A 13316-nucleotide genomic window follows, 5' to 3' on the forward strand; every position below is an offset into this window, starting at 1 on the left:
AAAATATAAAATAACATCCCAGGGTGCTTTTGTCCATTTTTGTGGCAGTCATTATTTTTACATTTACATAAAAGTTTTAAAAGATGAGAAAACAATAGGAAGCATATGTTTCTCTGTCATCTGTCAACAGTTTGTGAAACAAACAAACAAAAAGATTAGCAGAGGACTTGGTGATTTGCTCTCTCAGTCATTACAGGGCATTGGACAAGATATTTATCAATTATAGCATCTCCTGGCATTAGTGGACTGCTGGAGGTTTTTACTCATTATTTTTCAAGAAATTCCACCTGGGAATTCATTTGTCCTTTAGGACTTCATAATCAAATTATTGTGTAGCCCAAAACAAAGGCACTTGAAGTTTGGCAAGCAAAAGTAAATTTATTTCCCTTTTTACTCAAATTTCATCTAAAAGCCAAGGTAAATCATTTTAAAGTACCATTTGTGTGGTTCTGATTTCAAAATAAGAATAATTAAAGATTTAAAACACTCAACAGCCTTCCTTTCCATGTTCTTCCAACCATGCCCTATCCAAAGCCCTCTGAACTTTGCATCTAAATTCCTTGGAGTTGCTACTGACCCCTGAGATGTCAGAGAAATGTTTGCTGGTCATCTGCAAGACTGTCTCAATTTAGGCTACCCAAATGAGGAGTCAGATTAGCACCAATCACATATCTTGGAAAGAGAAGCTTTAAATCCCAAGATAAAAGAGCAAAGACAATATTACATTTTAATTTCCCTTGATGTTAAAGAATATTCTGAAGAGATGCTAGTCTAAAAATAGAGCAAATGTCAAGTATCCAGAACTTAAACAGATTTATATTTTTTATCATGAACCACGGATTCTGGAAATAATCTCCTTGGCCCCCAATTTCTCTAGATCACATCTCCTACCAAATGGAGGAAATAGTTTCTTTATAAGAAGTGCTAGCTACTTTAATTTTTTTCCACAAGCAATCCTGGATGTGAAGATCTCCGTCACCCATGTTTTCAGGAAAAAAGAAAATGAAACAGGGGAACATTATCTTGTGTTTACATTTCATGATGACTTGATATTCAATTTACTTACATTTATAGGCAAAACAGCCCTTTGGCAATTCATTCATCTAAATTAATGAACTGTTCCTACTCTAAATGTATAGTATTACTCTTTAATCATTTCCCCCTGACCAACGATAAAGTGATTCCAGAAGACTACTTTTGTTCGGGCTTTAAAATTGAGTCCCAGATGGACGTGGAGTTTCCATGGGTCTTGTGGGATGTTTCACTCTTCCTTTAAATCGTTTAACCCAGTCTTTTTATTCTCTGGTTTTTGCAGGTGGTAAGAGCCATGCTGGAGACTGAGGCCTTGCTCAGAGACACCTGCAAGCTCCACCTGTCTGACAATTTCCAGCCCAAGGCTGGTGGAAATCACAGCAGGCTGAGGGTCAGGGGATTTCTCCTAAGTCTTCCACTTTACGTGTGTGACTTTGTCCAAGTCATGTAACTTCTTGAGACCTCACTGTCCTCATCTGTGAAATGGGGAGACCGGCTCCTTCCTTTTAGTGCAACATTTTAGATTGTGTGATATATCATCTGCAAAGTACTTCCACTAGTCAAAAGAAAGATACAATCCTCCAAATAACAGGAGCCCGCATGATTTATAATGATAATAGCTAATGCTCATGAAGACCTACCATTTGCCGAGCAAAATGCTAAGCCCCTTAGACCTACTACACTATCAAAAAATAGGAAGCTTTTTTTTTTAATTCCACACATTTCAGTCTAGAATACCCCAGAAGCCTTAATTGCTTTTATATATGCAGTTTGACTCAGCCAATATAGAAATCATAGTTATGTTATGGTCTTTTAGATTCATACATCAACTTGACAACATTTCAAGAAAGTGTCAAGATAAATCTTTGAAGTGACTTACAAAGCCAATCTTCTTTTAGAAATATGTATAGTAATATAGCATAAACAAATGTAGTATCAGATTTGCTAATTTCACTTATCTGAAGGAATATGAGCCATATAAAGGGCACAGGACTCCCAAAACAACAATCCAACCTTTTCTCTGGTGATGGAGTCTTTGAATAACTAAGGTTGGAACATCCTGGGGAAGGGAACATTGATAATAAAATATTACTAAATGCTTACGTTTCAATTTCAAGGAATGCTTATTTCCATCCCAAAATAGAATACCAACTTGCAAAGCCTTGCCAATATTCCGTGGAAATTTTGATGAACTAGATTTGCTGAAGTCTAAAGGATTTTTAACCTTTTATGACCTTTTTGCCATCTGCACCTCTACTCACTTAAAAAGTGTACCTGAGGCAGCTAGCACATAGCTGGATGAGATCACATAACTTTGCACATTTATGGCATTTATGGTAGACAATATGTTGCTAATGGAAACTTTTTGACCCTTGAAAGGTAAATTGAATAACAAGTTATAATGAATTGCAAACACATATAAGGATAATTATCAACCCAAATTCTTTCATAAAAATCTAAAAAATACATTGTAGATACAGTATGTTTAAAAAAATCCTTAAAGTTCAACCCAAATTGTAATTACCTTTTACACTACAGAACTAAATAAAAACTAAAGATTATGGAGCTCAACTTCTTAGTCTTGCAAGGACATGAAATTCTATACTTAGAGAAGCCATTTAAATCACTAGTATTAATTTAGTTTCAAAACGTTATTAAGCAAAAAGCAATGCACACATATAAGCATGTGCATGCCCCTCCCCAAACATTAAGCTTAACTACCCAATTTCTGAGCTAGAATACAATAAAAAGGGAAAAGGTTAGAGTTACTTTTATTCTTTCCACAAATTTTAAACATATGAAAATATTATCAATATTTTGGCTCACTCCTGTTAATCCCAACACTTTGAGAGGCCAAGATGGGAGGATCGCTTGAGACCAGAAGTTTGAGAGCAGCCTGAGCAACATAGTGAGATCCCGTTTCTACAAAAAATAGAAAAATGAGCTGGGCGTAGTGGTGTGTACCTGTAGTCCTAGTTACTTAGGAGGCTGAGGCAGGAGAATGACTTAAGCCCAGGAGTTTGATGTTGCAGTGAGCTATGATGGTGCCACTGTACTCGAGCCTATGTGACAGAGCAAGAATCTGTCTCAAAATGAAAAAAAAATTATCAATTTAGATTTAGCCTAGAGAGGCTCAGGGACAACGATGGGATAATGAAAAGAAAGATGTTAAGGTAGAATCACGTCCTTTTATAGTGACCCAACACAGCTATTTCTCTGCCATCTTCAGTCCCTGGCAGACATGTGACCTTGTGGAGATTCCTACAAAGGCATGAAAGTGGGTAGAGTGTTTTCTTGCTCCTTTTCCTCCAGGCCTCACCTACATAATTTATTGGCCATTCATATGCCAAAACCACACTAACTACTCGGGAAAATATGCATTTGCACATGTGCAAGTGTGTCCTACCAGACAGAGAGATGGGGCTCACCTACTCAAAAATGGGCAGACCCAGGGCAAGCTTTCCACAGAATTCTCATATCAGACCAGCAAGGTGTGTGGTGTGCGGGTCCCCAGAAAGTGTTCTTGTTCTAAGGACAGCCAGGGCTAATGTTGGCATGCCAACTACTTTAACATCTTTGTACTAGGACTTGCTATTTTTTCAACAGTACTTTTCTTTAAATATAGGGTGAAAGTCTACACAGACTCGTGGAAGAATGTATTCATTCATTGTTTTAATTTTAACAAATATTAATTGATGCTTACCGTGCTCCTATAGGATGTCCTGAGAATACAACAAATAGACAAATATATAAGTCTCTGCCCTCATGAAACTTATATAATATGAAGGGAGACAAATGTGGTATAGGACATAACCAATGCATTTATGTGAATGAATTTTACCCATTTCTCCTATAGCAGTAGCACTTGGTCTCTTTATGTCCCCATCAATGACATAGTTCTGAAGTTGTGTATTTGCCACTAAGACGTCTTAGAAAAACATTTAAACTTTTGTGGCAGAATAACAGTGTGAAGTACTTGATTTTTTTTCTTTTTTTTTCCTTTTTCTTTTTTTTTTTTCTGTGATGGTAAGGTGACTCCTGAGAACAGTGTGAAGTATTAATCAATGTTTTTTCCCCTTGGTATTTCCTTTTTTACTAGTGGAGAAAAATGGAAATTCATATGGCTCTTTAAAACTACTTCTGTTAAGTCTCAGAGTTTTTCAAACAGGCTTACAGGGAGAGAGCTAAGTAACGGGCTGGATGCTTTTTAACTAAATGAAGTCTAGGCCCTTATAGAAGAGCAAAGTAACAGAATGAAATTAGAGAGGCCACAGAGCTGGTGTGTGCATTACAAGTTTAGGTGACTGAACTTGATTTCCAGCAATAAACATTCTATCAAATTCAATTTCCTTTCACAAACTTATAGTGAGTAAATGCAATTTCCCATTCCAAGCAAACATGTCTCTAAGATTAAAGTTATAGCCCATATAAGATAAAAATAAAAGTTTAAAGTCAGTATTTCTCCAAGGAAATTATTGCAAACTAGTCAGGGAATAATTTTATGACAAGATACAGAATAAATATAAACATGGAAAAAATACTTTCACCCTAACCTTGCTGTTTATATTCTTAGTGTATTAAAGGTAAACATCTTATATTTCCCAACTATTATATATGAAGACTTTCTGGCTAACTCAGTGCTTGGTATTCACCAAATCCTGTGCCTACAGTCTCTTGTTCTTCACAATTGTTCATTAAACTGATCACTGAAGCTTGTGATTCTCTGGCTTTGGCCACAATTTCAGCCAAGGCTAAATCAAATAACTTTCAGACAAGGTCTAACTTTCTATTCCCATTACTCTTTAGTGCTACCCCAGGCTTTCAGCTGAGTGCTTTACTCCCTCTGGGAACGAGTGATGGTGCTAAAAGAAAAAAATTAAGGCATCTTCTCTGATTTGTTCAGAAGTCCAACCCTCAAAGGAACACAGAAAGGACACTTGTGCATAAACAATATAACAAATTTGCAAGAATGCTTGATTGCATAAGTGCAAGGTTGCCACCCTAGAGCTTAGGAAACATTCTCCTTAGTAGAGGGAAAGGCAGCAAGGAGTGAGCAATGCTGGAGTTTAGCCAGAGGAGGCCTGCAATTGCAAATGCACACAGGTTGGGGGCTCTATAGAAGAAACTCATCCTTCTCTCCTGGACAAAGCCTGGGTAGAAATGGCTGCCTCTTGTATCAACACAAAATTTCCAGAGGCAACAGGCTCATCCTCTCATGCCCAGGAGATGCACAGAAATTAGTGGAGCCCTAAAGAAGCCTTGCAGTGGGGTGTGAGGTGTGACAAAGCAATAAGGACGAGATGGGAATGAGGACATTTCAGTAATGCCAGCAGGAAGAATAATAACTCAGGTCAGATAGACAGCCTCCCATCCAGCCCCACCCCTGTGACTTCCTATGATTTAAATTCGCAATGACTTACTGCAACCCTGGGGAAAGAGGTAGAAAATACTCTTTATTGACTAAAACTAAGATTTTGCTACCTACTGAAATGGGAGCTCGAAATAGGAATAAAGTCATAGAAAAATGAAGTTCTATTTCTTGCACACCTAAATTTACGGACAACATTCTTATACGCTATATTTTTATAAGGAGTTTGGTATTTTGGTTTAATTGGTACTAATTGGGGGTGGTTCTGGGCAGGGATTTGTTTCAGTAAACAGATTGTATGTCTTGTATTCAGGTGGTTTTGTTTTGTTTGTTCATTGTTTAGAGTTTGGGGGAATAAGGAGGAAGAGAAGGTGATCTCTTTAAATTAAAGCAAGCAGAAGTGGCCATTTTAAAGTCATTAGTTGGAATCCTTGATTGGTGAAGACTTTTTTTCAAGATAAGCTGATAAAGTTTTGTGAAATTAGAATCATAAGGATTAAAATATAAAATTATTTGGTATTTAAATTTAATCTTGCTCTCAGAGTTGCTATAAAAGTCTAAAAGGTTGCATATAATCAGTGACTTTTCAATCCTAGAAATATGCCAACATCATCAGTGGAATTTTTAAAAAATAAATATACCAAAGCCTTATCCCAGATGTGCTGAATCAGAATCTCTCCTGGTGGGGCTTTGTTCTTAACTGAGCCATTTTGGGCAGTCATTTTAAAAATGGCACAAATCTCTAGAATAGATAGTGTCAGCTGATGTCTGAGAAACCTCTTCTAATGCAACAGGCTGCAAACATCAAAACTATGGAAATGATCATTACTGAGGTCACTCAAAAATATTTATCAAGCACCCACCATTTGATGGGCTTTCTAGGAGTTACTATCTCACATGAGAGATAAAAGGTTGTTTCAGCTTCAACAAGTCAATGTGAGAGGTGTCACATAAACCCAAAGATGAGCTACAGCCTAGTTCCCCACTTATGGGTTGGGCTGGGGCTTTTATCAGAAGCCCAGAGCCAAGCACACTTCCTGAATTCTGCCACTCACATTGTCCACTTCCTGCTCAACTGAGAAGCAAATAATGTCAAGCAGCCTGGCAAGTCTCTCTTTTTGGGGGAGAAGGGATGGAAGTTCAGTAAGGCAGTAGTGCTTTCTCACTGTTCTGCCCCAGGGAGTCCCAACGCTCTCCCACCCGACTCCTGTGCAGTATCGCAGTATCATCAGCCACGCTGGGGAGCCGGTCACATCGTGCTGCCGGCAGGTACAGAGGACTTCAGCATGTAGCAGGCAGCCTTCCTTGACAGCTCCGGAGGAGACAATTTGCAATTTGTATCCAAAATGCACCTTTGATCATATCACTGCTCCAAAGCTTTCCACGAGTCCCCAGTGAGAGTCCCCGCTGCCCACGGATGTCCCTAAGGCCCTGAGCATCTGAATTGCCTCTCTTAGCCAACTCTTCTGCTGCTTCACTACGTTTGTTCTCTCCTCTAGCCAAGTGGTCTGTTTATCTTGTTTCAAATACCCACCCACCTCTCATCTTTGTCCCTGCTCTTCCATCTGCCTATAATCCATTTCCTCTTATCTTGGGCTGTTGGTAAACTACCCATTCTTTAAAGCCCATATCACATGCTCTCTCCTTCTTAAAGACCTCTGTATGCTTTTGTTAGGAATGCTGTAACAAAGTACCACAGATTAGGTGGCTTAAACAATAGATACTCATCTTTTTCAAGGTTCTGGAAGCCAGAGCCCAAGATCAAAGTGTCAGCAGGATTGGTTGCTTCAAAGAGCCTTGAGGGAAAGATCTGTTTCAGGCTTCTCTCCTTGGCTTGCAGATATCCATTTACTCCCCATGTCTTCCCATGGTCTTCTCTGTCCATATCTGTGTCCAAATTTCCTCATCTTATATGGCGACTAGTCATATTGGATTAGCCCACCCTAATGACCTCATTTTAATTTAATGACCTCTCTAAAGACCCTCTTTCCAGATACAGTTACATTCTAAGGTACTGAGGGTTAGGACTTCAACACAGGAACTTTGGGGGAGGGGTGGGGAGACACAATTCAGCCCATAACTGATTGTTTTTGTTGCTCATTTCAGCCAGAAGTGATCTCTCTTCCCCCATGCTGATAGCCTGAACCGCACGCAATACTTAGCAGCAATTGTACTTCCATCTTTGTGCTCCAGCTGGGGACTATCACATTGCACAATACAGACTAAGGATTTAGTAGAGTAGAAGCTGCTCTAAAGACCCCCACTTAACAACTTCTGCAGATGAACTGTCTCTCACATGCCCTCTGCAAACCCCACTCCTGCCGGCCCCCAGGACAAGGAGGGCCAGCAGAGAGCAGGATCTGGGGAGCTTTTGTGCTTCTATTCTGGCTAGTGAGTTATCAGTTTACCAAGAATCAGTTGTGCTTCATCCAAACTCTGTGTATGCGCTGTTGGACAAAATACATTTAAACGATTTAACTAAATATTACATAATGCAATGAAATATGAGTATAAAAGGAGAGAACTATTTATATAAAAATGAAGATGGCTCCTTTGAAAAGACTTGACACAAGGGAGCTCCTAAAAGTATTGTTGAATTATGTGTGAGTGAAACAACTGTAAAAGTCAGGGGAAAATAACAATTACAACCTGGAGGCTCTGTTCTCAGATTACAAGCGTCTTTCAGGTTTTGCTCTACTCTAACAAAATCATAACTTTAAAGAAACCAAGAACTGGAAACTGCAGATGATGTATTATAAATGTGGTTTATGAAGACAACTCCAGGATCAGACCTAGATTCAAAGAAAAGACTTTTGCCTTCCTACATCAAATGATTTCTGAATGAATACACAATTTTGAAGGTTAAGTTAAAAGAAGATGCTTATGGTCTACATATTAGTATTTTTTTTAATCACTCTTCCTTTACCTTTTAAATTAATGATCCAATTACCTCCCCCTCTTGCATAAGCTAAGAGGGACCCTAGAGAAAAAACTGTCGTGCCAACGAAGGATTGTACCAAGGTGTAATTTTCATAAACAAAGAAGGCACAAGAGCCACATTTAGGATTTGTTAAGTTCTGGGCAGCAGCTGACAGACCTGGGACTTGAGGAATAATAAAGTTTCTTTCCAAACAAAGAGCTCAGGGAAACTGCCTCTGAGATACAGTTGTAACAGAGACGCAGTGTCTGGAACAGTGGCTGCAGTTTCCATCACAGCCCCTCCTCTTCTTGGCTGGGGGAGGGATGTCTGCACTGGGGCCTCCTCCCAGCCGCGCCCGCCCCCACAGGTTGGAGTCCTCTGCGGTGCTTCATCCCATATCTGCGAAGGGCCTGCTTCAGCAATCAGGCCTTGAAAATGCTTTGCAGTCTTTCCCAGAATGAGTTCAATCCACAGCCCCCAGGAAATGAAGCATTTTATAATTACCCACAATGGATGTGCAACACCACTCAACTCCGACCTGCTTTAAAACACCAGGGCGTCATAAAGAACACACCTGAGTGTTTTTTGCACATTAAAAACGTAAGAACCACTGCTGGCTATTGGATAAAGTTATAGACAGAGACAGTAATTCCTACAGGTTTTCAGATCAATGACACTGTACTCGGTTACAGAAAACCTTGATGGGAAACACGTTCTTTGCTCTGTTACCGATGCATTTGGTTGGAGCAGAATGTTATAGAATGAATGTGCTGCAGGGAAAAAAGGCATCAACTTCACCCAAAAGAGCATCAGCACAGCGAAGTTCCGCCCCACACCACGGACAGAGGCTGGGTTCACACTTTAGGATTCCTCTTCATTCATCAGTAGTGGCTCTCCTTCCAGCACCAACACACTGGGTCGCCGTGGCCTCTGCCCACAGTACACAGTGAACTGCACAGTCACCTGATGTATTATTCTTAAGGAAAAAGTTAATGGGATTATTAATTCTGACACTATTTACAGAATTACACTGCAAATCGTCAGCTCTTTCCCCCTCATATTAAATCTGAGATACAGGAAATTAATCCACCTCGCATAGTTCTCTCACCCCATTACTTATCTATAAGCTTATTTCCTTTCATTCTTCTCCAAGTTCTTTTTCACCCTTGTTTCCCTTTCCTGCTCTTTGCCTTCTTCGCCTGTTCCCTGCCTCACTTTCTTTCCTTTAGGTCCTATAACTAAAAGAATTAAAACAAACAAACAACAAAAAAACAAAAATAAAAAGACTTGAGTTGAATAGAGAAAATAGACAAAGAACTCTAAAGCTGGAAACACTATTAAAGAAGATCTAATTCAGTTATTTCCATTATTGACAAGCAAACTGAGGTGCAAAGAGGCAAAAGCTAGTTCTGGCAGAATGCTGTGGCTCTGTTTTTTCATGTTTGTAGCTCCCCAGTTGCTACTGGTGCAGTCATTTGCTAAGCAAAGACCAGGCTGTGCTCTCTTTGAATTCACCTAGTGCCTTTCCTCCAAAACCCAGCAAGTCTCAGATGTCATGTCTAAAACCACTTTGTCAAATGAAAAACTTTTTAGAAATACTGTTAATCATCAATATACTGGGATGACATTTGCATCTCAATTCTGAAGTCACATCTAGGTGAAGTGAGGACTTGTGAGAGTGAGAACTTCATTTAATGAGATCTCTAGTCTGCATCCTTCCTGAAAGGAGTTAAATGAACACCTGCATAGCTTGCACACTTTGAAAACTCTCGCATTTGTGGAAAAGCCCCAGAACTTGGAGGAGAACAATAATAAGAGAGAGAGCATCACGTACTGGGACTAAATGCTATTTTTATCAGCTCCATGGATCACCTGGGAATCCATTCTCTTTTGGAAAAATGGACCATTTCCTCAGTTTAAACAAGAGAAAAATTCGTAATCAGAATAATCTGAGCATCTCTCCTCCTCCATTTATTTATTTATTTGTTTGTTTGTTTGTTTGTTTAGCTTTTGCTTCATATTGAGCCAAGTCACTTCCTGCCCTTGTCCCCAAATCTGAGATACTCTGCATTTGGCCCAGGAATTTCTAGAATTAATTTTATGGCTGTTCAGCGTTCTCCAAATGCAAAATTCTAAATTATGGTACAAGTAATGGAAAATATTACACAGAGCTCCTCAATCTTTTTCATCTGGCAATTACCCGAGGGATACTGCATTCATTGCTTTATTTATTTAAAATAAAGGGTAAGTTTTGCTAGTAAGAAATGGAGTGAAATCGTACTAACCTCTCCTATCTCTCTCATCTTGAGTCATATAGACAGTGAGAGGCTCTATGGCCCTGGTATCAAACGTTAGTCCAGAATGAGATGATTCATTGACAGGAGGCAGTGAGGGTGGAGGCAATCCTGGTTACCTTTCAGGCTGGTTGAGCTCGACTTAACGTCTCCAGGGCCCTGAAATCCTTCTGCCACCCTTAGCAGAGCTACACCATCCTGGCGTAACATGAACATAACATGGGCTAGAGAGGTCCCACCCGATGCTCGGGTAGACTGCCACAGAATGAAGGAAAGAGAGGCACTAAACGCAGGGATGAGGAAGGAATAGAGCAAACATTCTTAATCTTAGCCACTGAATCAGGAAACAAAGCAGAAAGCTGGGGAAAAATGAATTCAGATAATCTCATTCGCTCTCAATTTAAAAGAATTTTTAAAAAGAGTTCTAAGAGCAGAAACTGCCACCAAGAGTATTGGAGTCAGGCTAGCTGTGGTCTGTGAATGGTCTAACAAAAGCTAACTCTTACCCAGATGTCCAATAAAAACACTTAGCAAGTATCATTTCCATAAGGCTTTGTCTACTTGAAACACAAGCCAATTGTTTGGGTCCAACTTATGAAGCAAGGTCTTACAAAGGTTATAGGGTGAGGAGGCCTGATGACAACTAAATTGCTTTAAATGGAGCTCAAAATACCACCTTAAACATTCTCCTCTCCCAAGAAATGCTTAATCATAAATCATGTGGCTCAAAACGTATTAAAAATGACAAATAGAGCAAGCACTTACATCTCATTTTTTTTTCTTTTAATTCACTGATGCATCAAAGATTTCTGAAGGATATTATTACACACAAAAAGATGAAGTACACTAAGAATGTAAGATTCTGGGGATAAAAGAGGAGATTAAAAATCAAATGGTGGACCAGACTTAATGCTAAAAATTATTCTGAAAATAGACATACTCATTTTAAGACAAGGAGATGAGGACTGTCTGCTATGAACTTGTAAGGAGTGGTGAATCTCACAATAATTGGACACATGTTTTTCATCTTTGAAGAACTTATGAATCCATTTTAATGCATTGAAGTTCACGGGTACTATTTGTCCACAAGTAAGTTTCCTCCTCCCTCTTCCACCATGCATTCTTTAATGGGGTTTTGATTTCAGTGGGAGGGGGGAACCTTCCAAAACTCACTAGTATTTTCTGAATTGCCATTAGGCTAATTTTATTAATGGAAGGAGTTTCAAACAATGTGCTAAGTGAAACGTTCTGTGCAAGAATCCTTAATATTCCAGTACTTTTGGACAACAAGTTATTTTTAATGAGTCCCTTCCGCCGTATGTAGAAATTAATTCTTGGCAATAGGAATTATTAAGTGCCTAACTCAAGATGCAAATTTGTTTTAACCTGGAATAGATTAGAAAGTGGATCAAGCAGAAAAGTCCAGCCTGACAATTCATAACACACCTCCTTAAAAGACACTGATTCCAAGCACTTGGAGAGCTCACTGTGGAAGGAAGGAAGAGCAAACTCTCTGGGAACAACTCTTATTTCTGTGTTCCTTATGATTACAAATACCTAGAGAATTCAACCCATTCACAAGGCAATGAGTCTGAGTTTTTTTTCACAGCCTATTTCAGTCTACTTGGAAACATCTGTTTTTAATTGAATTTGGATTTGAAAACTAATTTCGGGTGAGATTGGGTTCAGGCTCCAATCAAGTTGGAACTGAGAGATTATTGCTTATACACGTATCCCAAAATTCAGGGAGGCTTCAGGCCAAGGATACCACACTTCCTGAATGCATGAACAAGGCACATACATTTAGAAATGAAAAAAGAATGGCCTAATTCTCTCAGGGAAACTTCTTTAAGGCCAATGATTTTGGGTTTTAGGTTTCAGCTTTTAGACTTGGGATTCGATTTTGGGAAAGGTCAGTTAGAGGACAATGCCCTCCCATGTGTTCCGTATCTGGAGCAGGAGATTAAGCATTCATATGATCAAGTCAAAATAAAAACAGTATTTTGGGTTGTTCACTGAAGAGATCATAAATCTACCCTAGTCTGCCAATTTGGAAGAAATTGAAACAATTACAAGTATTACCTAACCACAATTTCTCTGCTAGTCTCTCAGTGGCATGAAGCCCTTCTCAGCACCCTTCCCCTCACCTCCCACTGCCCAATTTACAAGATGGGTGGAAAAAGGAGAATGACTCAAGAAGTATTTACCCAAAGGAAAAAAAGACATTTTATAAAAAAGACACTTGTACTCAAATGTTTATAGCAGCACAATTTGTAATCGCAAAGATGTGGAATCAACCCAAATGCCCATCAATACATGAGTAGATTAATAAAATGTGGCATATGTCTATCATGGAACACTACTCAGTCATAAAAAAATGGTGCTCTAGTGTCTTTTGTAACAACCTGGATGGAACTGGAGGCCATTCTTCTTAGTGAAGCATCTCAAGAATGGAAAAACAAACACCACATGCACTCAATACTAAATTAGAACTAATAGATCAACACATATGTGCACTTATGAAAGTAAAACTCAAGGGAAATCAAGTAGGTGGTGGGGGAGGGGATGGGTAAATTCACCCCAACAGGTACAATGCACACTAACTGGGTGAAGGGCACACTTATAACTTTGACTCAAACTGTACAAAAGCAAATTATGTAACCAAAACATGTGTACCCCTATAAAATTCTGAAATAAAAAA

The 13316-nt window shown here is 39.1% G+C and overlaps 1 protein-coding gene across 1 annotated transcript in view; it reads right to left on the minus strand.

The window, feature by feature from the left end:
* Positions 1 to 1908: 1908 nt before the first annotated feature.
* Positions 1909 to 13316, minus strand: part of PQLC2L (PQ loop repeat containing 2-like) — a 19011-nt gene continuing 7603 nt past the window's right edge. The window contains 3 exon segments of the mRNA XM_012642849.1: positions 1909 to 1970; positions 1973 to 2035; positions 2038 to 2092. Of these exon segments, the coding sequence (XP_012498303.1) occupies positions 1909 to 1970; positions 1973 to 2035; positions 2038 to 2092 (180 nt within the window).

The sequence above is a fragment of the Propithecus coquereli genome, unplaced genomic scaffold, assembly GCF_000956105.1.
Source record: "Propithecus coquereli isolate 6110/MARCELLA unplaced genomic scaffold, Pcoq_1.0 Scaffold19, whole genome shotgun sequence".
NCBI classification, from domain to species: domain Eukaryota; kingdom Metazoa; phylum Chordata; class Mammalia; order Primates; family Indriidae; genus Propithecus; species Propithecus coquereli.